Genomic DNA, 27,152 nt, shown 5'->3' with positions numbered 1-27,152 from the left:
CATGCCCGCACTCTCAGCTGAAGTGGGAGTCTCTCTCCTCCTGTCAGCTCCTCCCCTGGGGCCTACGACTGATAGTATATGAGGCTAAGAACTCTATCATTCCTCTTCCTTTCTCCTTGTGGTCCTGCCTACAGTACTCGGGCTCCTGATCAGCAGGAGGGAACTAACACACAGGACTGGCAGGGCACTCCTGCTACTTGTACCTTCCTCACGCCCAGGAGGGCAGCATCCTCCTCTAGGAGCAAAGGAGGAGGCTGATGACAGGAGACTCTACTTTCGACTTGGTGGACTCTCAGCAAATGGCTCACTAACACGCCCATGCCTGGTCAGGCACCCCTGAGCACAGACCCCCACACGCTTCTCTGGACTACCTAATTTCCACCGAAACCTTCCACCTTCCAGTCCTCTCTCTACAATACAGACAGTGATGCTCTACACTGCCAAAACCGCAGGATTCCTGCTGCCCTCTTTACTTCCGGTCATGCATAGTTCCATTATTTACGGATGCCAGCTACCTGCAGTGCACTGGAACTGCCCAGAGTTACACGTGGGCTTTCCTGTTCTCAGGACACTGGTTTCCCAGTAAGCAAAGTGTGGTGATGTATTTCACCACAGTTATAACCAGAACCTCTATAAACCACAAGCTCAACTAAAGCCATGGTTTTAATCTCTGATCTCCACTGACTGGCAGACCCCGCTCTACATGCTGAAGAAATCCTAACTACAGGACATGTGAAGATAACCTTCCTCCTTCATAGTCCCAAGATGAAAGCACACAGCACAAAATTAAATAGATGCTCTAGATGGAAAGACGACTCACCCTCATGGGCCCAGATGTGCCTCTGAAGGTCTGAGCCGTTCTTCATGAAATAGAAATCGCAATATGGACACTTCATGGCTCGCTTTCCAATTAGCCCTTTGAGCTGGACCCTTCTCCCAAGAACCTCAGAAATGGTGTTCATGGAGACCTCTGACAGAAAAAGCAGGGTGGCAGTCAGAGAGGACAAGGCACTTTTGCTCTTCTGGTTAGAGGCAAACGCACTTCAAGGGCACCTGAATGCACGAGAAATATGCAGGAAGTGCCTTCATGGTATCACGAAACAGCATTTTTACTGAAAAAGTAAATTTGGATCTGGTCTGGTTGTAGCTCTAAGTACCTGTTAATGGGTAATGGAGAAACCCTGCACAGCAATGAGCAAACAGATGCAGAGTGTAGGCTTTCTACAGGAAAAGTAACGCATCCTCTCCCAGAAATCACTGTCGCAGAATACAAGCGGGAGACTAGGGGTGCTACAGAATACAAGCAATGTAAGTGACATAATCGCTAAAATACCACAGCTCTGTTCAAACACAGTGTACAGCAAAATATTAGATCAACTGGGGAAATTTTAAGTGGCCACATACAGTATCCTAGGATGCAATAAGAGTCATTGTTACCACTGTTTTTTATTGGCCACACAGGGATCATGCAAAGCAAAACCCTTAATCATTAGAGATAATCCATAAAGTCTTTTGTAGGAAAACTGAAAGAGATAAACTTTGGAATATTCTAGAAAGGAAAAGTTTGTGAGTGGATACATGCAAAGAGCTTGTGGAAGCTGAGGTATGGACATATGGGTCTCCTTGGGTAATTCTGTATTTATGAGCAAAGGCCAGTGCTTTTAAATGCTGTCTTTAGCTCACACTGGACTACCAGTCACTAGGACAAAGGTTAACCCAGCTAAAACGTAACTGTCAGAGCCCTTGATTTTTAACAGAGAAGTCACTTCTCTCCCATCAAGGGTGGATACAAAGGTTTAAACAAGAAGTGGCAGGGATGAAGAAGCTGAATTTTGCTGATAGTCATTTATGTAACACAGGGCGCCCAGGTCTGCTCTGTCTGTTCCACTTAATACGACAATGGAGTATGACATTACGGTAAGGTCCTGCTCAAAGATTCCCATGGTAGCAAAGAACGATAGTGTCTGGAGTACAAGTGATGAGCATGCCACCACACAGGGTGAAGCCAGGAGGATACAAGGCTTCTCCAAGGGAAGAGCATTTTAAATACTGAGTTAATTCACACCCTCCCTCTTCATTCCTAGCTGGTACCACTTACATACAGTATTATGTTTTAAAATAAACCTAAGTATTTAAAGATTAATCTTCTATTCTACAGTTCGTAACTTACCAGGATGATTGGTCTTGATATGTGACTTTATCAATCGGTCTTCAGAAAAAGATTTTTCACACACAGGACAAGAATAACTCCTTTTGTCCTTAATAGAAAAAGAAAAAAAAAAAAGAAAACAACTAACTTGAGTGTAGGTTCTGTAGAAAGATAACTACTACCCTTACCATCATCACCACCAAAGGCCGCCATCACCACCACCACCACCACCACCATTAAACACCATCATCACCATCATCAACACTGTTACCTCCACTGTCAACACTGTCACCGTTCCCATCACCACCGCCACTATCACGACCATCGTCAAAACTATGACCACCACAACAACCAGCAGCAGAAAGCCCACCAAAACCAGACATACAGCACATCCCTCTGAAGCATTTATAGACAGTCACCCAGCTCTACACAGCCTGTGGAAGATTCAGAGCTCTAGGAAAATAGAAACGGCAGCCAAGAGGCTCTACCACACATTTCAGGGCTACTCAATAACTCAACGGTTTACGATGTCCTCAGCGCTCAAAACACAACTTACACTAAGCTTTCACATATGATTGAGATCCACAAACATTTGTAAAAAAAAAAAAGTCATTCATGTTTCCATTATGGAATTATGGATTAAGGAATGGGGGCAAGGGAAAAGAACACAAGATCAAGCCAGTCAGTCAACATTCTAGCAGGGGTGGGGGAGGATTGAACTCATGAGCCCCACTCCTATTTGAGACACTATTTAAATTCAATGGCTTCTAAGAGTTGGGGGGGAGAACCTTTCTTTAAGGATGTAGGCTCTGATAGGCTGACCTGCTCTAGTGGAAGAACCCACACACAGGAGTATATGGACAAGACAAACAGGAGTTAGTGGTTATTTAAAAGGAAAGAGGACATTAAATTAGGAGGGGTGTAAATCTGGGAGGGGTTAGGGAGAGTCTGGGGTGAAATACACACACACACACACACACACACACACACACACACACACACACACACACACACACTACACGTTTGTGCACACACAAAAGATCATGCCATGAGCTTTCTAGCCAGCCAATGTCACTGACTCCCCCAGACAACATGAGCTTGGGGTTTCTCAATGTGCTCCCATTACTCCCTCCCACTGTCCTTGACACTTGGCTCACAGGGCCATTTTAAGAGATTCTCAAGGCCCTATAACATCCTGGTGGTGCCCTCCCACTGCCATCCCAGGCGCCCTTGTCATTGGAGCTGATGGAAGCATTCAGAAGAGCTTTGAAGGAGTTTACACTGATCTCCCCTGAGTCCTTGCTGTTTGACTTTTTCTTCTTTTAATCCCTGATAGTCTGAAAGCAATTTATCTCAGAGCTTATCAGGGGCCCCATTTCTTGATGTCTTTGAAGATTGTCAGGACACAGACAGTAGGAGAGAGGGCTGGGAGAAGGGTAGATTCGTAGGATTCATTTACTTCGTTTTCAGAAACTCAGTGCCTTGCTGCAGATGAAACCCAAACAGCAAACACACTCGGAAAACTTAAAAAGAACCATGGCCAAAAGGGCCCCTGGCAAAGGCAGAGAACACAAGAAAGCTAGCCATGGGGTGGTGAAGAGCAACGCTTTGGAGTCTGTTTGCTCCAACAGAGATGTCTACAAAGCCATTTGTGCCCAGAGAGAAGGGGGGTCCACATGAAACTGCAGCTGTACAGGGGATGCAGAGAGAGCCCTTGCCCGAGGTTAGGAGCCTAGTTTATCACTCAAGTGACCTCATCTGACCTGTGCCTCTCTGGTGGGTATACTGACCTCCAAAGAAGTGGAGAGTTCTGAGGCCCACACTGGCTGGAGAACATCAAATTGAATCCCCCCACTAAGTAGTCTGACACATACATACATCCCCCCTATAAAACACTGACATCAAACCCCAAAAGTTGGCACTTGCTCTGAACAATTTCTCAGGAACAGGTCACAGTCACGATACCTGCTAAGTTCCAGACGCCGTGCTGGGGACAAAGGCAGCAGATTTTTTGAGTTCTTACAAGTTATCTACAGATGTGCCACACAGAAAGCCCACCATCAATGTGGGGGTTGCAGAAGCCATAGCAAGGAGTAGGCAGGTGACACTGTCTTATGACAGACTGGAACATGACACCCAGAATGTGCTGTGTTTAGGGTTGCAGACAGAAGGCTGAAGACAGTTCTATTTCCTCTGGGAGCCTGACGGCCGCTGTGCAGTGGGTAAAACACCCAAATGGGGTAACCCAGAATCAAACGTGTTTTGTGACCATTCTCCCAGTCACCTACACTACATTTTCCTCTGTGTATTCACATGAATACAGACTGATCAGATATATCCATTTATTTCTGAAAAGACATGGACAGAAGCTCCCTTAACATTCTCTGTGCTTTTAGGTAAGTTATCATTTCAGTTTACCCAAAAGGTACATATTATTCAGCAAGCATCAAACAAAAAGAAATGTGTGTGCTTCTCAAAGATCAGGGCCAAGTATTCTGCGCACTTACTGAGAAGTCAGCAGACACTGGATGAACATACCACCACTCTCGCGGCTGGTGTCCTTATCTGAAGGCACAAGCAGGAGAGGGTGGAGGTGAAAAACAGCAACAGCATCCACCATGGTAGCCCCACATGCGTGAGACCATGCTTTGTCATTACCAACATGACTGCAGAATGCTCCAGGGCAATCATGGAGGTGGACACTGGTGACCTCATTTCCAGGACGTGGGTCTAGAGAAGCCTTTGGAGGGCAAAGGCTATGTCCCTTCAAAATCTGAAAACTGACACTCTAGGGCTTGGGCCGCAGCTTTGTGAGGGCACCTTGGAGGTCTCCAGGGAGAAATACAAAACAGAAGCAGGGGTCCATTCTTTGAGTAACAGATTCCCAGAGCCCACCTTGAGTTGGGATGACAGCAGGAAGGCAGGAATCTCATTCCTAACGAATGCTACTGTGGCACTGGGGTTCCTCGAGGTCACTAATTAAATCACTTAGGTCAACAGTTTACACACTTATTTAATAGGAAGCCAGGAAGCCAGCCAGCCAACCGCATCCCCAGCAATACTAATACACATTGGCATTCGAATACCGAATGCTTAAAAACCTCAGAAAGCAGTGCTTGCCCCGTGTGTGGGTGAGCACTTGACGGGCTCTGATTAGGTCTACTTAATCTCACTAGTAAAAGAGCCAGGCATGACTCACTCAAATGTTTGCACACAATCCTCTAATGGATTATGATCTATGGATCTTGCCATTCACTGACCTGATTTAATCCCCATAACCTTAAGAGATGAGGGAAGAACTCTATTTCCAATTTACAAGCCGAAGCAATTTGCCCAGAATCACAAAGACTGATGTGGGGCCGGAAATGAGCACACCAGAACCCAAAGCATCCTGGCATTGGACTAAAATCATGTTTTCCCAAGTCGCCTCTTCATGAAGTTTTAAAAATTTTAAAGCTGCTTTTGTTAGTGTTTTATCACAGCAACAGGAAGGGAACCAACTGAACCACCTCAGAGTGTCCTATGAAGGAAGTCCTTAGCCCCATTCCCATGGAGGGATGACTGTGTTCCTTCACCACAAATTGATGCCATGGGCTTAGTAATGAGAAGGAAGGGTAAGTGGGAAGAAACTACACTGGCCATCATTCTTTTATGTATTCGTAGATGTGAAATAGTGTCAGGGTCACAAAAACTGACAATTTGCCAGATTATCTCTGCATCCTAAAACAACCAGACTATGCCAGGATTTGTAGGCTCGTTTGGAGGCGGAGGGTGGTATTTTAGCTTTCGATGTGCGTGGGAACCTGTGTTCAAAGCAGGGATGCTAAAACAAAAGTGAAACCTCAGCCAACATTATAACTATCCAATGCCCTCTCCAAGTGCACAGGTAAGGAAATCAAGCCCAGGAGTGACCAGGACTCACTCCTGTTCCCATGGTTTCCTAGTGAGAACACTATCACCCCCTGCCTCAGCCTGATGCTTGGTGTGACTGGGGACCTCAGCTGGACCACAGTAACATGACAAGATGCCTTTACATAATGTGCAAGTTCAAGTAATCTCCCTGGAACACAGGAGCAGCTAGAGAAAGGCTGCTCACCCCTGAAAGACATGCAGTCAGAATGACGTGGAGCGCTGGGCTTGCCCTCAGCTCCACATCCCCAGTGTCACCTCTGCCTTGGTCATGTTAATGGGAGTATAATAACAATAGTGAAGACAGGTGGCTGGTGAGGATGACTCTCTAAACATGGACAGAAGGCTTGGCCATGGAGAATATGGGCGGCTTCCCCATAGACGCTCTAAAGTTTGAAAATCTTTTTAAAGGAAAGACTGACACTTAAATTCCAAGAGTTAACACGCATGACTTACTGAACTGATTCCACCAAGAATTAGCTCAAATCCTGGGAATGTAAGACAGCACAGCTGAGAGCTACATCCTGACGTAATCCCACTGAAAATGCTCATCGATCAAGGAGAGCGAGCGAAACTCCACATGAGGCAGAATTGCCCAACTCTAAAAGGGAGCCAAGCATGAAGCCTGCTATCTCGTAGATGAAAGAAAAAGATACTAGTTGTTGTAATTTAAGAAAAGCAGTGCTCGAGAGAAAGACGCCATGTGACAAGGTTCAATTCAAGCAGAGGGTTGTTCTTTAGGGCAAGGGATCATAAAAGGGGGGAAGACAGGCAGACAGGAGCAGCAGGAAAGAGGAGAAAGGAAACAGGAAGGGGGGGACCAGACAGACAGGGGGGGAGGAGATGGGCGGGGCCCTTTTCAAAGGGAACACGGTGAATGTGCACAGGTGGTGCTCTCAGTGGCTGCAGCTGAGGGTGAATCCTGTCAGAACTCCAAGGACAGGCCAGTGCAGATGCCTGAACATTAACACTAGTCATAAAAAAAAAAAAACTTAAGTTATAGCACACACATGTTCCCTTTATACAAAATGTCCAGGAGAGGCAAAACTATGGACATACAAAGTTAACTTCCCTTTACATAATGTGCAAGTTCAAGTAATCTCCCTGGAACACAGGAGATGTAAAACATTATGTAAAGGGAAGTAAGCGATGACAGCAAACAGGAAGGCCTTCCTATGGGGTAACAGAAATGTTCCAAAGTTACCAGCGGCTGCATAGCTCGGAATATACACTCAGCTCCACTGAACTTCACATTTTAAAAGAACAAATTAAACCATATGCACATCACCTAGCTTTAAAACAACAGCCTCCCTTCCAGATATGGAATATTTTAGAGCTAACACCGTTTTTATCAGGTCAACAGCACCCACAGGAAGGGAAGGGGACTTGTCCCTGTGTGGTATCCTCAGCTGCCTGACAGAAATAAGTGACAGCAAGCTCCAACCACCACAAATGTCACCCAGATTCAAAAGCTGGGAGTCTTCATGGAAGTGTTCTTCACTGCAGTCCTTCACCTCCTCAGAGGAACCACTTCCTAGCATGAAATCCAAGTCTCTCCAGTAGTTTTCGCCCCAGGTTTGGCTGACCATCCCCTCCTCCGCCCTCTTTCTTGGCCCAAATACCCTCAACCTCAGAATCATAGTCCCCCTCAGAGTGTCTGGGGAGAGAGGAAGCTGTTGACCTGCTAGCTTTCTCCTCCCACTGTTGGTCTACTTGACCCACACAAAGCAGAGTGCCCCTTGCAGGTACGGACAGTCTTACTTGTATCCTAAGTGCCTGGCGCACAGAGGGCAAAGCTGCCCCCTTCAGAAACAGCAACAAATTAAGTACCTTTGAGAGTACCTCAGCTGAGCAGGACAAGGTGGCTTCAACCTGCATCTGGGGGCGGGGGCAACCTGGCCTACAGAATGAGACCTTGCTTTAAAAAATATGTATGTATGTATGTATGTATGTATGTATGTATGTATGTATGTATGTATATGTATAAGATAGATAGACAGACAGACAGACAGACAGACAGATAGATAGATAGATAGAAAATCTCAATGGGAGGAAGTAGAGATAGCGACAAGGACAAAGGTATAAATTAAACGCTAAGAAAACTTGAGTGCTGATGAGAAGCAGGATGGTTAACTGAGTCGCACTCCTTGCGTCAGAATGCTGTACTTCTCTAGCTAGCAGCCATGTGTAGACATGAACTTGTGTGGCTTGAGGAATGGCTGCCGCTTAGCAACATGCGACTGTCTACCACACAGTCTCTGCCTATCTGGCCCAAAGCCCATCTCTGCCACATTCCTTCAGAGGATGGGCCAGTGTCCAAAAGGCTCACCAAGAAAAGCAAATCTAAGACTAATGACCCGCCACCACCAAATGAATAGCTGAGACGGTGATAAGGCCATGGAATGGATTCTGTCATCCCTCATATATGGCATAACCACAGACCAAGTTATTGCATGGTAACTAGAGGTGGCACAGGAGTTAAGTAAAAACCCAAGGAGTGACTACGAGATCAAACCGGCAGCTTTCTGCCCCAAGGATGACCTCCCCAGAGCATCTTACATGTTGCTAAAGGTGAGATCAGTGCTCTGAAGGAAGTCACAACCATACTCGTCACTACAGAAGTAGAGAGGTGAAATGCCAGTGCTGTGTGCATGTTCCCTGGGCAGAAGCAATCAAGCACCCACTCCTTACAGGGAGCCAATGGCAAACCAAAATGTACTTCCATCAAAGGCTAACCTGGGAAAGTGATGAATTTATGTGCTTATTTCTACAGCACAGATGAGAAGTTACTTACTACAGTCTGGGTGACCCCAAAGGAGCCACACAAAGAAAAGTCTCACCCCAGAACTAATGACAAGTAGCTAAACAGATGGAGTTCCAAGCACTTCAGTTAACACTCCCACAATCTGCACACTCTAGCACCCCCAGAGACCCCAGAGCCACATGCAATTAGGATAGAACTAATGATACACAGCTTGCTGTGGGGTACAAGAAAGAGTGACTGTGATGAGGAGAGCATCCAATGACGCCCTCTCCCTATGAGAGGACGTTGACAGTCAACACCAGTAATCTTAGAGGTCTACTGTTGTTAGCACTGCTGTCCCGAGGAAAGTCTTGACTATTCACTCAGAGGATTGCATATACAATAGCCGTTTATACGTAAGACGTGAAATACACAAAGTCAACACCAAAGACAGCAGCAGCAGCATATTGGTCATGCTCCCCAAAGACCCCAACACTCAGGATGTGGTCAAGGGACTGAGAATCAGCATTCGAGGAAGAAAGTAACCAGGTCAGGCCAGCAGCCCCAGGACATTCACAGGTAACGGACAAATTCTGAATGTGGAAGAAGAGGCAGCTTGGGCTGCAAAGTCAATGTTTCCGTGGACACCAGCTTAGCTCCTGTCCAGAGCAGCTAGCTTCAAAACAGTAAGGTCGATGATGTTAGTAACAGTCTGCACCAGGCACTGCTCTGGACCCTTACATGAGTCAACTGAGGCACGATGGGGATGTCCTTCTGTATGCATGTTTCTCTTATTGGTTGATAAATATTGATTGGTCAATATCAGAGAGAGAGAGAGAGAGAGAGAGAGAGAGAGAGACAGAGAGAGAGCGCACCTGTCTCACGCTTCCCTGTACACCTGAAGCCACGACCAAAGGGGAGTGGCCACTAACACTCTCATTGGCAAAGCTAGATGCCACTACAATTCCCCTTTTAGTCTAAAGAAGAAGGTTTCGGGGTCAGTGGTGGCATACTCCTTTAATCCCAGCACTCAGGAGGCAGAGGCAGAGGCAGGCAGATCTCTGTGAGTTCGAGGCCAGCCTGGTCTACAAGAGCTAGTTCCAGGACAGCCTCCAAAGCCACGGAGAAACCTTATCTCAAAAATACAAAAAAAAAAAAAAAAAAAAAAAAAAACCACAAAAAACAAAAACAAAAAAAAATATACAAATTAAAACCTACAGCCAGCAAGAGCAACATCGAGAAACAGACACACACTACTGAGGCATGGACTAGTTCCATTACTCATGCCAAACACAAGGTAAATGGGAGCAAGGTCCTACCAAGGGTCGATTCTAACACTGGACTCACGCCCTCAGCCTCAGGGCCAACCTAACAGTCACGACAGAAAAGCTGAGGAACCACACACCCCAGCGCCATACTGGAGGAGGGAGGGAAGGAGGGAGGGAAGGAGGGAGGGACAAGACAGAGGAGGAGGAGGGAGGAGCAAGATCAAGACCAAAAGCAAGCCTGCGACAGGAAGACAGTGAGGGGACAATGAGAAACAAAGTATGACAGGAAGCCAGTGCACGGCGGGGAGCCAGTGAACGGTGGGGAGCCAGTGCAGCTGGCACTTATGCTCAACTACTTGGCCATTCTATTTTAACACTGCAATAACAACAGAATAGGAATACACAAAATATACACAGGGGTGTGCGTGTGTGTGTGTGTGTGTGTGTGCGCGCGCGCGCGCAGGTGTGTCTATGTACATATGAGTGCACACATGCTTTTATGTACCATCGTACACAAGTGTGCGTGTATGAGTATGTACGTAATGACTTTGTGGCAATTTGAATGAGAATGGCCCCCATGGGCTCATACACTTGACTGCTTGGACACAAGAGAACAGCACTTTTTGAAATGACTAAGAGGTGTGGCCTTGGTGGAGAAAGTGTGTCGCAAGGGGTGGGCTGTGAGGTTTTAAAGCCCCATGTCAAGCCCAGAGTCTATCTCTCTGCCTGCAGATCACAGTGTAGTTCCCCCATGATGGTAATCAACTGAGCCTCTGAAACTGTAGCCATTAAATGTGTTTCCTCCTAAGAGTTGTCTTGGTCCTGGGGTCCTATACATCAATAGAACAGTGACCAAGACAGACTTTTAAGAGTATATTTTATATAAATGGTGGCAGGCTTCTGAGGCCACAGAGCCTGTGGGAATTTGGGAAATGGCATATTCCAACATGCTCTGACCCCAGCCCCCCCCCCAAAAAAAAAGCCACGACTGCACCTTAGTGATCAACCACCCGTGTATGAGAAAAGCAGAGCAACTCATTTTCTGAAGTCTGCTTGTGCCACCTTTGGCATAAAGAGAGCCACGTGTGCCCTGAGGTGTGGCTTCTTTTTTTATGTTAGGGAGTCGTAAATCATTCTCAGGAGTGTCAGCCTCTTCCCAACAGACTAGACCTTGCAAAAACAAACATCTGCTCATTGCATCACTGTGTGATCAAGTACCACAGAACCAGACAGGCCCATCCTGCGCGTTAATGGCACCTTGGATTAACATGTCACTTCTTAAATCAAAATGCTTCCTACATGCTGGTGGTGTTTACAATAAGTGCCCCGCTAATGTGACAACAGTGGTCATTAGCATTCACGACACCTGCCACACTGCCTACCAAACACTGTTCCTGGCATAATTACCTAATCCAATCCAATCATCCAACTTAATCCCCCAACAACACTTACAGGCAGCTATTATCATTCCTGTTATTAATAATTCTTTAAAATGCCATTTATGAAACCTTTGCTTCATTTCCATTCTGCAGATCTTTCTTCTGTAAACTTTCTCAAATGCTAAAAAAAAAAAAAATTGCAGAGAATGCAGTTCGTTCAATCTAATCAGAGACTTGCTACGGAAGGAGCCAGGAGCCAGCCGGAGGGAGAAAGCTCTGTGAGGTGTCGTTAAGAGGCGGGAGGGGCCCCTCTGTGTCTGAAGAGGCGAGGCGCGGGGCGTTCACAGTGCCTGCAGCACAGACACCTCTACTGGCATAAACATGAGAGAGCGCTGGGCACCCGGGGGCGGGGAGGTGAGGGCTGCCGTTCTGGCTTGCTACTTACCAGCTCTGTGTGAACTTTAAGATGGGCCTGTAGCTTATATTTATCTGGAGTCGAGTAGTCACAGCCGTCAGTGGGACACTTCAGCAAGATGTTACTGTGTTTCTGAATTACATGGCGTTTAAGGCAGTTTTTGGTGATGGAAGAATAGTGACACTGGGAGCAATAATACAGGTGTTCCCGGGTGTGGGTGCGGACATGCATGTCAAAATGCACTTGGTACCAAAAAAGTTTGCCTAAAAAAATATTTTCACATGAGAACAAGGAAGTTTTTTTTATACTGAATTTGATTTTTTTTTTTAAAAAAAATAATCATTATTTTTTTAACTACCATATTTATCTCCTTTATCTGGTATGCCCCTTCACACTTTCCACCACACTTCTGTCAGGAAACTACTTTTCAAAAATGGCAGTTTTCAAGTATTAAGGTACCACCATCTTTTCACATGGTGTTAGGGCTAGGAAAAGAGAAAGGAAATGTTTATCGAGAGCTAATTATGTCAAACATCACCCTGCAAATGCACAAATCCAAGGGCCTCCGAGTCCTCCTGACATCCTGGGCTATGAGACAGGCTCTGGTCTGCCCACTTCCTCTCCTGACTGCTGCCTGGGAGCTCCCACCACACGCCTAGCTCTCACCACAGGCTCAGAAGGGAGCGGCTTGGGCCTCCCTACCCAGAGCGCAGAGCGGCAGCCAGTCCCCTACCCTCTCTACCCGACTGACAAAGCCACAACTGAACACCAGAAGAAGGATCCTTCTTGGTCAGAAGATGGTAGATGGTGAGCGGCCCTCAGCATGACCCCCACCGTGGTCAGCTACGCATCATCCCAGCTGATCCCGGGAAGGCTCCAACTGTGACTGATGATTGGGCTCACTGCTCCTATCTAGCACAGAGGAGGGTGGCTCATTTAGGTGGTGTCCTTTGCAAACAGACACGAGCTCAAATGGAACCCAAGGTGATGACAGCATGATAGGAACGGACAGGGCTGCTGGGAAGGAAAGCTCTGCTCAAAGGCTCGTGTGACCAGCACAGCCCTTTCCTTACCACAGTATTCACACTCCAGGTCTCCATAAACCTTCCGGATCCTCTCGCACAGACTGGTGTTCATCTGCTTCTTCTGGAGACTGTCTAGGACCTTCATGAACGCTGTGCTGCCAGGGTGGTGCTCGGATGGGGGTTTCGAAGGGTCGGCCTGGCACACTCCAGGTTCCCCTCCTTCAGCCACTGCGGGAAGGAGGTCTGAGGCCTCCTCTGGGTTTGACCTGAGACACCTGTTAGAGTCAGATTCACTGGCTGGCAGAGCGATCGCATTCTGCCCTCCACCTGGAGGGCTCTGGCCACTTTGGTTCTCTGGGCCTGGTCTGGCACTTTGGTCCTTGGCCAGCAGCAGTGTGACTTCTTCACCCTGAGTCTGGGCTGAGCCTCCATGCTGTGTATCCAAGGCTGGCTCGGCTACAGCATGGGACTCGGCTGGGGAGGTACCGTTTTTCAGTAAAAAGTCATCCGAAACCACTCCAAGAGGGTTGAGGTCAGACGCGACGACAGTGGTTCCTACTTTGCAGGGGGAAAGGGAAGCACTTTCAGTCTGGGAGGTGGCCAAGGGCACGGGCGAGGTGGTTGCTTCTCCCGGGGCCTCCAGCTCCCTCGGAGCCACCTCAGGCTGAGCTTCCCCGGGACCCTCCTTGAGCACATCCACTTCCGGACACACAAATTCCTCAGCTGCCAGCTGCAGCTGGTCCCCCAAGGCTTCCTGCTGGATGTCCCCACCAGGCTCCAGGAGGCAGAAACTCTGGTTTATGGAGCTGGTGAAGACCAGGGTCTCCTGGGCTGCCCCGTGCACCTCTCGGATGTGCGAGCGCAGCCTGATGGAGCTGACGAACTTCTTGAGACAGATGGCACAGACGTAAACAAAGGGGTGCTTCCTGACGTGCAGCTCCAAGGCCTGGTACTTGGTGGCCCCATGGCCACAGAGCTCGCAAGCGAAGGGCCACTTGTCGCCGTGGACCAGCATGTGGCGGTCCCGGTCTAGCTCGTTCTTGAACTTGCGCTCACAGGTGTGGCAGTCGTAGAGCAGCTGCCGCTTGCCCTCCCTGGTCATCAGGCGGAGCTCATCCAAAGCCTCCTTGACCTTCCTGTCCTGGGGGTCATGCGCGTCCCGGGTGTGTTTGATGAGGTTCTTGACGTCAGAGTACTTTTTCTTGCAGAAGCGGCAGTGTTGCTTAATCTTCTTGTGCACCCTCTCAACGTGCACCCTGAGGTGGCCCTTGCTGAGGCAGGTGAAGGAGCAGTAGTCACAGGAGAACTTCTCGCCCGTGTGCTTCCGCAGGTGCACGTTAAGGTTGGCCTTGATGGCGCTGGCGTAGCTGCACTCGGGGCACTTGTACGGCTTCTCGTTGGTGTGGATCCTCAGGTGGGCCTGCAGCGAGTGCTTGAACTTGAAGACCTTGTTGCAGTATTCACAGGTGAAGATCTTCAGCTGGGTGGGGCCTAACCTAGGGGCGGACAACAACACCGTTAACCTCTGGGGACGGACAACACAACTTTCCGATGAACCGACTACCAAAGGCCTCGCAGTCAAGCTACAAGGGAACGGGCAGAGGTGGAAAAATGACGACTCAACAAGGAAGACCTGGGTGTGGTGTGGGGAGAACAGGATAGGCATACACAATGATGGAAGAGGGCGCTGGTCTTCCCGGAGCACAAAGTCCAGCAGCAGAGAGAGAAGGGAGCCCTGCAATGTCCCATAGCAGCATGGCGGTTGTCGAAAGGAGTGCCTGAGGAGCAGAGCGAAAAGCAGCTCTAACCAAACAGAGGGCTGCTGGAGAAGAACTGCTATGCTAACATCTGGGTCAAAACGTAATAAGACAGTAAAGTTGGTGGCAAGAGAAGGGAACAGAAACAGGGGGTAGAAGACACACACAAAAAAAATGAGTATAGTCACACACACGAGGCATGCTCCAGAGCTGTGTCCGTTCTAGGATACCAAAGCAAATTCAGTCTCCGTGGAACTAGATGTGGTGAGCTTAATCAACAAATTGGATAATCCGTGGCTGCCTGGCCCTTCTATTAACTGTCAGGATGGCTCTTGTCCTCTTTGCAAGCTTGCATGGGAAGGGCGCTCCTAAGAGAGAGACCCACCCTTGGTCTTTTTCCATGTTCCCACTTCTTCCCAGAAATGGAGAGCACAGGTAGGTGGTAATACGTTTGGAAGAAGACCTATGTCGTCTGCTAGATGGCAGGGGTGTGCCTGCCTGTGGGAAGCAATAGCTAGCTAAAGAGGCAACTTGAAGCCCAGCCGGTCACGATCTAGGCTTCAGGTAGGAGAGGCCGGCTTCCGGGCAAGCTCACAGCTGACACAAACCACACTCCTCTCTCCTGAGGTTTAACCAATGGACTACCAACTGTCCTCTTCCACCGTCATTGGGTAAGAGCTTAGGTGGGGAAAAATAGCACTGTCTTCATTGACTTCACACACCATTAAATAAACAGTTTCTACTGATTAAACCAGGCGGCATATCAGGGGCATGTGTTAGATTTGGCATATATGGTGGGGAATAAAAAAAGCATGACCCCCCAAATGGAGCCTACCTCTTTCAATGTGGCGAGGGATACAATGACTGATCTAGCAGTGGCCCTCACTAATGACCAGTGAGGACTTAACAAGCTGTGTGCTGACCGTTTGGTCCCCACTCTCATCAACCCATTTTACACCTAAGAAAACTAAGGAGCTGCCCCACATCAACAACTGCTTGGTGACTTGACCTCAGGAGCCCATGGCCTCTGGAGCATGGCTGCCCCTCCGCAGAGTGAGTGTGCACTTGGAGAAGAAGGCTCTTTGAGAGGGGCTTCCTCTGCTGCCAACATGGCAGTGCAGTGAGCCCGCTCCAGCAACAAGAACAGTGAGGGAGATCAAGGAAGAGAGGAAAGAATGAACCTCTGGAAGGTCTAACCAGGCTAGCCAAGAAGGATTTACAGCACACTGATAACCAGACAGTGCTATTAATTAGCACCGTTAAACTGTGCCTACCACAGATATAAGGTCTGTATTGATGAGAGAGTTCATACCACTGTCTCTTTAAATTTATAGCACTTAACGTGGACTGCAGTCCATAAATACTAGAGAGTACAACTCACATGACGAAATTAAAATATTCCAATTTGGAAGCCTGAATGCTAAGCCCAAGGCTTCTTTAAGGAAAGCGATTTGGATCTTTCCCAAATGACAAAGACATCCAGAAGGTGATACGTTTTATAAAGAACACTGAAAAAAGAAGCACTGGATTCATAATATTAATTAAATCAAATCCCAGCATTCCCCCATCTGCTGAAAGGCCTAAATGGCCTTCAGAGACTCTTTCGTTCTTTTTTTTATATTATTATTGTTGTTATTATTATTATTATTAGATAAATACTAGCAGTGCTCTGGGTGGCCTGCTTTTGGAGAAGACCCTAAATCTGGTGAGGATGCTGAGCAGACTCCGTTTGACTTTAAGCTTGAGCCAGGCGTGATGACTGTGAACTAGTGCACAGGGCTGTGAAGGGCACAGAATGCTCTGTGAATTATCTTACTGCAAGTGTTTCTGGTTTGGTCAGGGAGGCACTGCTGAAGAATAATCAAGGGCCAGACACCCTACGGCAGTGATTCTACCTCTGGGAATCTACCTGGAAGAAACAAGGGGGCAGCCAGTTGAAGGAATGAACACCTCCAATGCCCATTTTTCACAAGAGTTAAGGACAGCCATATCCTTGAAGGTGCCCACATAGAAAAGTACTTAGTGTTCAGACCCCGCTTATGTTTATGAACTGACTTCAGCAGGACCATATCCAACTGAGACCCAAGCCCTGGGAGGAGGGGCAGTTTTGGATGCCGATTAAAGTTCTAAGTACTCATTCCTTGATGGAACAATTTCACTTGGAGTCTTGAATAAGTGTGGGAAGGTGACCTTCCCAGAGTATGACACAGTGCACCATCCATCACAGAAAATCGTGGTGACCAGAGTGTGACACTACCTACCACAGAAAACCGTGGTGAGTTTACCTGCGATCCTCAAACACAGAACATCGACACAAGAAAACTATGGGTTTAAGACCAGCCTGGGCTACATAAGTCGTTTCTTTTTCTTTTTTTAAGCTGTTAGAATTAGAACAGAAACACACGAGAAGAAAAATATTTTTAATATGTACTGAAAGTGAAAGACTTTCAAGGTGCAGTAAAGTTTTTAAATGTAAAAAAAGAATAGTTCATTTAGTATTTTGTATTTGAGAAAGACAAATGAATATACACATATGCACATATATTATTAGTATATGATGAAAAATAACTAGTGTATGCAGTGAACTAGGGCTGAAGTGAAAGCTAGAAAGAATATGGGTTGCAGTAGAATATGGGGTTGGGCAGGCGGGGAGACACAGGTTTTCCAGTAATGTGCCCAGAAGTCTTCTTCAAGTACAGTGTCACTCTATCTAGACCTCACCATGGTGGCTGTTTTTACAGTGTGCTTGTATCCCTACTGAAAGAGACACTATCGGCTGGGCGTTGGTGGTGCACGCCTTTAATCCCAGCACTCGGGAGGCAGAGGCAGGTGGATCTCTGTGAGTTCTGGGCCAGCCTGGTCTACAGATCGAGTTCCAGGATAGGCTCCAAAGCTACACAGAGAAACCCTGTCTCGAAAAACAACAACAAAAAAAAGTTTTAAATAAGACCAGGCTGGTGAAACCCACAGAAACAGCTGATCTGAACAAAGGGAGCTCATGGAACCCAGTCTGATTGCTGGGAAACCAGCATAGGACTGATCCAGACCCCCTGAACATGGGGGTCAGTGAGGAGGCCTTGGCAATCTATGGGGCCTCTGGTAGTGGATCAGTACTTATCTCTAGCATAGGAATGGTCTGTGGGAGCCCATTCCACATAGAGGGATACTCTCTCAGCCTAGACACTTGGGGGTGGGCCTAGGCCCTGCTCCAAATGATGTAACAGCTTTGAAGATCCCCATGGAAGGCCTCGCCCTCGCTGGGGAGCTGAAAGGGGATGGGATAAGGGGTTGGTGGGGGGCAGAGGAGGAGGGGAGGGAGATGGAACTGGGATGGATATGTAAAACAAGCTTGTTTCTAATTTAACCTTAAAAAAAAAAAAAGAAAAAGAAAAAAGAGACACTATCACAGTATGTGCAAACCAGGCTCTGTTTGCATCTCTTTAACGACACCCCTGTGAAGGCAAGTGGCACACTGTTCTGCCTTGGTCTCTGAGGAAGAACTATACTAGGACATAATGGGGAAGGGGGCTGGATTCTTCAGCTAAACTAATGAGTTAAGACCCTTTACAGATACGATCAAGAGCAGAATCCAGACCCGAAAATGGACACATCTTTCCTGCTCACTGCGAATGTTGCTTGCAACCCACCTCTGATTAAAAAGCCCATGGGACAACTCACCTGCTTGACTTCATGGGCTGCTCATACGAGGTCTGCTGAATGGCATATTCTTGGTACCCTCTCCGTGGCACCAGGTCTGCTGCAGTTGTCTCGGGAGGGGCTGCTCCTGTTTCAGGGGGCCCAGCCTCCACTGGAATAATCTTGGTAGCACCTGAGGTTGACACACAGTGTGCTGCTTACTATGATGTTGACAACAACCCTGCCCCTGTCCATCAGAGTCAGCAGGTCTGGGGGCATTTTACTGTACGAATTCCATGTAAACACACTGGTTTTCTTATTCAGATAACACATTTAAGTGTGTGTGTGTGTGTGTGTGTGTGTGTGTGTGTGTGTATACAGTTTTTCTAGTAATGTGCCCAGAAGTCTTCTGCAAGTACAGTTTCACTCTATCTAATTATGAAACAGGTAAATATGCACATGTCCCCAGCAAGAATTTCTACAAATCCATAGCTGTTAAACTTGAAGCAAGTATAAAGTCACATCAAGGCAGCATGGGGTGGCAGAGCAGTTAACAAAAAGGGAGTGCGAGCACCCCAATGTCCCTGGTTCTCTTCCCATGAACAGAAGTTGAAAGTTAGAAGAGAAGAAACCCCAGGGTCACCTTTGCTTTTACTCTGTAACATAAACTGACCCAAGACCACTCAAAGCAGGTACACTTTGTGGGGGTGAGCGTATATGTGCATGCGTGTAGATGCATGAACGTGAAGGTTTGAGCTTGTGTATGGGTGTATTGGTGCATGTGTGTCTGTGCAAGAAAGTGATTGTGTCTGAGTGTGAGCACACGAGTCTGTGTGTGTATAGCTGCATGAGAGTGCATGCACGCGTGTGAGGATGAGTAGGTGTGAGAGTTGGGGAAATGTATGGAGTGTGTATTTGTGTGTGTGTGTGTGTGTGTGTGTGTGTGTGTGTGTGTGTAAGTGTATGAGTGTGAACGTGAATGTATATATGTGTGAGTTGAGTAAGCTGAGTGAAGGTTGAGAAGGTGTAAAAAATTCCTCTCTAACACTTGTTTCTAAAATACCAAAGAGAATTGATTATGTTTTACCATCTTAGAATCTCAAAACACTACCACAACGTTTTAAGAAAAGCTGTGAAATTTTCTCTAGCAACCACTGAGAACAGGGAACTGTCCTTTGGGACTTTCCTTATCCACAATAATATTTCTCGGAAGCCGAGGAAGGCAGATGGAGTGATTTTCCAGAAAGTTCAAGTAGCCTAATTTTATATGGCCTTTTCTCTTCTTACTTTGTACTCAAGTATAAAAGAGAAAACGTATTCAGAGTTTTGAATATGAGTGGCTACTATAAGCACTAACTATGGCTGCTTCAAAGGAGTGGTTGTTCTGAAAACCATGACAGTGTCCTCATTGTATCAGAGCTAATACCCCCAATGCATGAAAAGTTTAAAACATTTATGACAGCCTGGAATCCATTACAAACTGTTTGTGATGTATAGTTTTTACATCAACTTGAACCTCAATTGAGAAAATACCTCCACTCCATCACAATGGTCTGAAGCAAGCTTTGGAGAAATTTCTTGACCAGTGATTTATGTGGGAAAGCACAATTCACTGTGAACAGTGCCAACACTGGGAAGGTTTGTGCCAAAAAAGCAGATTGAGCTGGTAGTGATGGTATATACCTTTAATCCCAGTACTCAAGAAGCAGAGGCAGATGAATCTCTGAATTCCAGAACAGCCAGGAATACATACAGAAACCCTGTCTCAGAGAGGGAAGGGGAGGAAGGAAGGAAGGGGAGGGAAGGAAGAGAGGAAGGGAGGGAGAGAGGAGGAGGGAGGGAGGGAGGGAGGGAGGGAGGGAGGGAGGGAGACTGAGCAAGCCATGAGTGAGCACCCAGTAAGCAGCACTCTTCCATGGCTCCTGCTTTAGTTCCTGCCTCCAGGTTCCTGTCTGGAGTTCCTGACCTGACTTCCCTCTGCAATGGAGTACCACCTGAGAGTAGCAAACTGAAATAAACCCTTTCTTTCCTAAGTGTTTTTGTCCATGTCATTTTATCACAGAAACAGAAACTCCAAGACACTGTTTTTGTTTGAAACAGTCTCTCCTACAAGTGACCTTTAACAAAAGAAAATATAGCATATCTACCAGCTATGTTCATGGAAAAGGAAAAATGTCTAGTACTGACAAATATTTAGTGAATACCATCAAAACGTGAAGCAGCCAGGCAGCGTCTGCCTGGGCCTGCAGAACCGAGGCTGCACTTGTGTGGAAGCTCCCACCAAGGGGCAGTCACTGAATTTACCACAGGAACACCACCAGCTGAGGGGCTGGGGAGAGGCACAGAGGGGACTGTTTCTGCACACCTGAGTGACAACAGAGTTGGCTGAGGAGACTGGCATGACAGCCCCGGGGGATAATGAGGTCTGTGATCACCCCTATATGCGTAGGGGACTAAACATAGCTCCACTGGGACACCTAACACATAGGCTCTGACCCAGCCCTCCTTCCTCAGGCCGCCCCAAGGGCAGCTGTGTTACAGGCTCTCTTTGTATCTTCCCCAGCCTGTCAGCGGTCACCTGGAATGGCTTCGTGAGCGGTTAAGACCACACTGATGATGGGTTTCTTGGCTCCCGAAAGCTGCCCTGCCTCCTTTCCTGAGATCTTCTGCACTTTCTCTGTTTTCTGAGCCCGAGGTCTTTTTGGAGCCTTTTCTCGGTCATCTTCTTTGTACTGCTTTTCTAGCTCAAGGTCTGACTCGTTGTTACCTAGGGAGCAAATATCAAGATGAGTAAGCTAACCCTCCACGCCAGTGGAGGAGGAGATAGGTAGGACTCTTACTGCATCCTCATGCCCACCCCACCCCTGCCTCTCTCTTCCTGGCCCGTAATGCCAGGCAGGACATTGTGCTAGCGCATGTTCCATTGCTGGCTCTTCACAAACTCAATACAAAGCATACTCATTGTATCCAGGTCACAACCAGGTACCAGGAATGCACTGCTGGACAAAGCTGCATAGACATTTGGCTCATTTTCATGAAGCATCATTAATATCAGCACTGCAGATAGAATGACCTGTGATTCGCAGTCCAAGAAAGTCTTTCTCTATACCAGCTTACAGTTCCCAGGCATTTGCTCTATGCCAGGCATGGAGGACGCAGGACAAGAACACGCCAAGCCCTCAAGGGCCCTCTTCTGCAGAACGGACAGAGACAACAGGTGTGATCAAGAGCAGTCTCTGCTCTGTGTTGCATGGAACGAGAGTAAAGAACAGCTTGGAGAGGCTGGAAAGGCTTTGTGGAGATCTGAGCTATGGCTGAGTGAAAAAGCAAGGGTTGATGATGCATAGGATGGGAAAGACAGAGGACCAGTCATGAGGAAGGAGCTGTGTGGTTCAGGAATGAGTGTGATTAAAAATGGCAGCGCTCCAGTCTAACAAAGGATGACAAAGACACAGGATACATACTTGGCTGAGCATCGTGGTATCCGCAACTTCATAAGAAAGGAGAAGGTGACCAAAACAGGTGTCAAGAGTATGAGGTTAAGTCTAGGAGATGGTGAACACTAGGAAAACTTCCAGTCTGCTTTGTGAGGACATGGAGCCCAGTCAACCCTGCATTAGGTAAGTAAGACGTAGACTGTGCCTGGCCCTGCTGGGGACTCCTGGGAGGTCGGGTGATTATCACATCTTATGATGGCTCAAAGGAAGACGGTAGGTCCAGGTTTTTCCAGGAGCTGTTGTTTCTCAAGGCTGGCTGCTATCTGGCCTTTCTTAAGATAATGGGGAAGCCAAGCAAAAGGCAACGGTGAGACACTGAAGTCACCTAACCTAAGGAACAGGCGAGCTGGCTTAAAGCCTTACATGTAAGTCATGCTGTGGAGAAGGACACAATCGGGCTCACAAACCATTCCAATGCATGGCAGAGCAAATGCATCGGTCACAGACATACAACAGCAGCCATGACAGGTGCAACCTCGGCATTAGCCTAAGGAGCAGGGATAGCATCCACAAATCAGTGAAGAACAAAGGAGCAAGCGACTGGACAGAGGTCACAAGTGAGGCGAGGCAGGGCAGGAGGGAGGGAGAGCTGTGTCAGAGTCACCAAGTCTGAAAAGACCCACTGAGTGCGATTCCACACACCCCTGGATGAGACGAGAGAGTGTAGGCTACAGACAAGGGAATGCAGCACAGGTGGGCAGACCACCAGCAGGTGTGAGGGCAGGTTTGGGAAACTGCAGGAGCACAAGGGGTTATCAGGGAAGTGAGAGTGAAACCAAGAAACAATGAGGCAGGCAGGGGTAGGGGTGGGGCACACAGGGAGACAGCCAGAAACCCAACTTCAGTGCTTCCTACATCTCAAGTCAGCTCCAGCCAGACCAACACAATGCACCAGTAAATGTACAACAGATAACCTGGGGAGGAAGTCTTAGCAAGCCCAAGCTGGCTGAGGTGAGGCTAAGGGAACAGAATGATTAAACCAAGCATTCACGCCGTAAACTAAGGCAGTGCTTGCCAAGTTCCCGGATCATCTGCAGACCTGACGGGAACAGTCTCAGGTTAGCCTTGAACAGGTTAGTGTTAGTATTACCCACGCTAACATCAAACAACACAGAACACTGACAGGAGGCATCATCATCGTGAATCAGAACCCCATGCCGTCCTCCAAGACCCCAAGTCAAGGACCAACACTGCACGAATACTGTCAGATCCCGAAAGCCACACGACAGTCACAGCACCTGGTCTCCAAGGCTGCTGGCAGAGCCCACACGCTATGAAGCTTGCTATGCACCACTCCTCACGGCAATTTTTGCCTTGTTTTATTTTTTAGTGGTTGTTAACAAAAACATTTCCAAAGGCCTACAAATTGTCTGAGTGACAGAAGTCTTCTCGTCACCTAGATATTGGGTGATACGTGCACATAAATGCTACAGCAGGATATTTCAGATGCTATGAAAAGGAAGAACAACATTTAATGGATTTTTTTTTTGGCTTGGAAATGATATCTCGCTCTATAACAGAGTTCACCATGGGATACAATTCAATATGTGGGTGATACGCCAAGAATAGATATGTTGACATAAAAAACAAAGGACCTGAGAATCTGAGTTTACCATAAGCTTATCATGGCTAACAATATAAATCCACAGCCAAGAAAACAAGGGCACACACTGTCAGCCAGGCTAAGAGATGAGGAGGTCACACAAGCTGCAGGGATGAACGGGAGCAAGCTCTGCTGTGGGCACCAGGTGTACACAGTGCAGAAATGAGTGCAAGCAGCTGTGGCTGGCAGTGGGCAAAGGTTCGGAAGCCACATCAGATTAGGAATGGAGGGACCTGGCTTAGGTAGCGAAGACACGACGGAACGCCTCTCGCCTTAACTACTGCAGTCTCTGTGACTCCCTTCTTCTGGCTGCTATGTAGTCAAGCCGTTGGTATGCATATGGCTTGGTTATTTTCCCCACGGTTTTGGGGGGTAAAAATTGATAGACGAAGCTTAAGTGGGGAGAAGTCTACTTTGGCTGATGGTTCAGTGGGAACACTCCACCATAGCACAAAAGGTACGGTGGGCGATCGGGCTAGTTCCAGTGCACGGCAATAGGAGTGTGAGGTAGTTGGTCATATGACTGACAGTCAGGAAGCAGAGAGCTCGGACCAAGAGCTGTAACCATCAAAGGTCACCACCCACCAGTGTCTCACCTCTGCCAGCCACGCCTCCACTCCCAGCTACACACCCTCAACTCCACCCTCGGTAGCAAGGTCACCTTCTTTTGTCGGAACTGAGAATACACAGCAGCACTCCAAGTCTGAGTGCCAGGGCTACAGGTCCTGGGCTTGGCCAGTGGCATGAAAACAGAAGGGACCATGGGGGAAGCAAGAGATTTAAAGGACGAGCAGGGGGGACATAAGAGAATAATGGGAGAGAATGATAGAGACAATATGTTGCATGTTTTTCCCGTGTCTTTTGTATGTAGAAGAGATAGAGACAGAGACAGAGACAGAGACAGAGATAGAGATAGATTAGGGGACTAGTAAGAGGAAGGAAGAAAAATATGAGCAAGGTACTGTGTGTGCGTACGTGTGTGTTTGTGTGCATGAAAATGCCACAATGAAATCCACAAGTATATGTGCTGACCCACAAAATTAATAGGAAGAAAACCTAAAGGGCAGAGTAAGGGTGAATTGTACACGCTCTTCAGCGCTCCTGGGTGGTCACCGCGTTCCAGCAGACCCTTCAGCAGAGCTATTAGTCCCTCTCCACATGCAAATGCCCTACACCCAACTTAAGTAGTCACTGTGGCACAGCCAGCACACAGTCACTTTGCAACTACCCCAAAGCACCACCCCTGAGTCTCCTCAGTCTCCAGGAAGCAGATCAAGAGCCTGGAGTAGCCACACTCTGCCGAAGAGCTTCGGAACCTTAATACGAGGCTTTCCCATAGTTTGGGACACAGCGGGCCAGGCAGTACCCTGAGCATCCTGGGAAATGGTTCTTGGGGACGATCACTGTATATCCCTTGAGGACACTGGAATTAATAAGGCCATGCAGAGAACAGCCAGCACTCTTGCTCCAAGGCAAGTGCCTGGGGCACTTGGAGAGTAGTGAGGAATCCGGATTAAGACAAAAGGATGACGTGAGGGCAGGCATGGAGAGCCAGATGTTACCAGACACACAGCCCCAAGTGTATGGGAATGCCCAGCTCTCCACCATGTGCCTTGTGTGCCTGCTCCTTGCATCCCTGCACCCAGCTCAGCTGCTGGATACCTGTTTACATTCCCCCCACTTAGTGAGTCTTTGTGGAAAGCCATCAGGGATAGGAATAAAGAGAAGGCATTTTGATAGCAGGGTTGGTATTTTTGGTTTTTTTTGGCAGCCTTCTGTTCTCTGCATTTGAACAACACAATCCTCTTTTCATTTGTTATGGCTGGAATGTAAGATGAGCTTGAACAATAGGTCTCCAGCAGGTGGAGCTGTTTGGGGAGGCTGTGGCAGCTTCAGGACAGTGGCCTAACTAGCAGACAGAGATCTCTGTGGGCAGACCCTGAAGGTGGCATGGGCTTTTGACTCCAGCCTGAGTGCCCTGCTAACTGACTCTCACGCGCCCAGTATTCCTGAGAGAACACCATGCCTTTCCTGCCGCGCCAGGTTGTATGCTCTGAAACCTTGAGCCAAATAAACCTCTCTTCCTTAGGCTGCTTCTGTCAGCAACGAGGAAAACAACCAAGATGTCTCTTGACCTGGTTGTTCATGAATTTCCCAGGACCCTCACTTCACCCATCTCTGTGGTTTCCAAAGTTGCCTTTTCCTCACTGAAGGTCTTCTGGACCTAAGTTGGCCTAAGTTGACCTAAGTTGGGGAGGCTGTGGGAGCTTCAGGACAGTAGCCTGCTGGCAAGGTGCTTCTTCAAGCACCTAGCCGTTCCCGTCTCCAGCTTACAGACTTCAAGGCCTTTTGATGGGGTGTTTTAAATACTCTCTTCCTTCCTCTGAGTTACTGACTTTGGAGACTTTCCTGCCTTCTCCCCCAACTAATGCCTATATTCTCTCTAGCTTCCTTTGCTTTGGAAAGTAGCTCTGTGATGGATCTACTTCTTTGGTTTGAATTTAGTCCTACTGTGTGCACACGGCCAATGGGCCAGCATGCATAGCCAATGCTCTGCTCAGAGTGGAGGAAAGTCAACAGGCAAATGCCGCACTGTGTCTCCAGTAAGGATCTTACATGGCAGGGGAAGACTGACAATGGGTGTGGACACAAGAAGTCAGTCAGTCACCCAGAGGAGGTCATATCCACCTGAGACAGTTTAGTGCAGGCCTTGGCAGGCAGTGGAAGTGAGCAATTCTAAGTGTGGGCTATGCTCTGGCTTCCAGTGTAGCTAACGCATCTCACACCAACATTCCTACAACTACTAGTAGGTCAGGAAAGCTGCTGAGACTAAGCCTGTCATCGGCTCACCCCTTTCTCCTCTGCCTCCCTAGTCAAACAGAAGATCGGTGACACTGGCAGGGTTCAGCCCATTCCACAGGGCAACTCCCACAGTGCCCAATATTCAACAACGTGGAGAGAGATCAAAAAGGCTGCAAATCTCAGATGAGGAAAGTCAGCCATTCCTTAAGCAAATAACAAGGAAGATCCTTCAGGTATCTGGTGCTACAGAGGGTACTAAGGACCCAGAAAAGGGCCAGGTTAGTCACCTATCCTCTGGCAGCTCAGAGTCAACCATGGATGACAATGACTCCAGTCATGCGGCACACTGTCCCTGCCATTGTCTGTCCCCTCTGCCCTGGAGGATGACTCCCAATTCCTTAGAGAGAGGAGGAAACTGATCGGGGTGCAGGAAGAGGAGAAGTGACAAGGCTGATGTGTCAGACCAGCATCATGTATAAGTCTGTCTGACTGCAAAGCAAGCCTGTCCCACTGTCCTCTCCTGCCTCTGAAATTATGCCACTTGGACGTTTGGGCAAAGTGCATGGAGAGGAGGGAGTCAGCTGCATGGGTTCCAGGATGGCACAAGGCCTGGTCAAACAGCAAAGCCTGTATTATATAATGAAGACCTAAGAGAATACATCCCAGAGACAACAGAGGGGTCTAGCTGATACACTGGAAGAGAGGTTCTCAACCTTCCTACTGCTGTGACCTTTTAATACAGTTCCCCATGTTGTGCTGACCTCCAATCATAAAATTATTTCATTGCTACTTCATAACTGTAATTTTGCTACTGTTATAAGCTGTAATGTAGATATTTGGTAGGTGGACCCCCCCCAAAGGGGGTCACGACCCACTGGTTGAAAATTACTGCACTGGAAGGCGATTGCCATAACCATCACCCCTGTCTCTGGAAAGCTGGCCACGTCACAGGCAGCTCAAATACTGCAG

The 27,152-nt window shown here is 47.8% G+C and overlaps 1 protein-coding gene across 2 annotated transcripts in view; it reads right to left on the bottom strand.

The window, feature by feature from the left end:
• The window catches only part of LOC100770129 (zinc finger protein ZFAT), a 174,377-nt gene that overhangs the window by 79,616 nt on the left and 67,609 nt on the right, over nt 1-27,152 (bottom strand). The window contains exons 4-9 of one of the 2 annotated variants that reach the window (XM_027431701.2): nt 20,860-21,048; nt 18,324-18,474; nt 12,937-14,384; nt 11,894-12,126; nt 2,171-2,258; nt 821-970 (exon numbers count right to left, since the gene is read on the bottom strand). In XM_027431701.2, coding sequence (XP_027287502.1) covers nt 821-970; nt 2,171-2,258; nt 11,894-12,126; nt 12,937-14,384; nt 18,324-18,474; nt 20,860-21,048 — 2,259 coding nt within the window. The remainder of the gene's footprint in view (nt 1-820; nt 971-2,170; nt 2,259-11,893; nt 12,127-12,936; nt 14,385-18,323; nt 18,475-20,859; nt 21,049-27,152) is intronic. The other variant, XM_035449597.1, reaches the window with a different exon arrangement.

Source organism: Cricetulus griseus, chromosome 10, assembly GCF_003668045.3.
Source record: "Cricetulus griseus strain 17A/GY chromosome 10, alternate assembly CriGri-PICRH-1.0, whole genome shotgun sequence".
NCBI classification, from domain to species: Eukaryota; Metazoa; Chordata; class Mammalia; order Rodentia; family Cricetidae; genus Cricetulus; species Cricetulus griseus.
The sequence above is the reverse complement of the archived record's forward strand: the minus strand, read 5'-3'. Positions and strand labels throughout refer to the sequence as shown.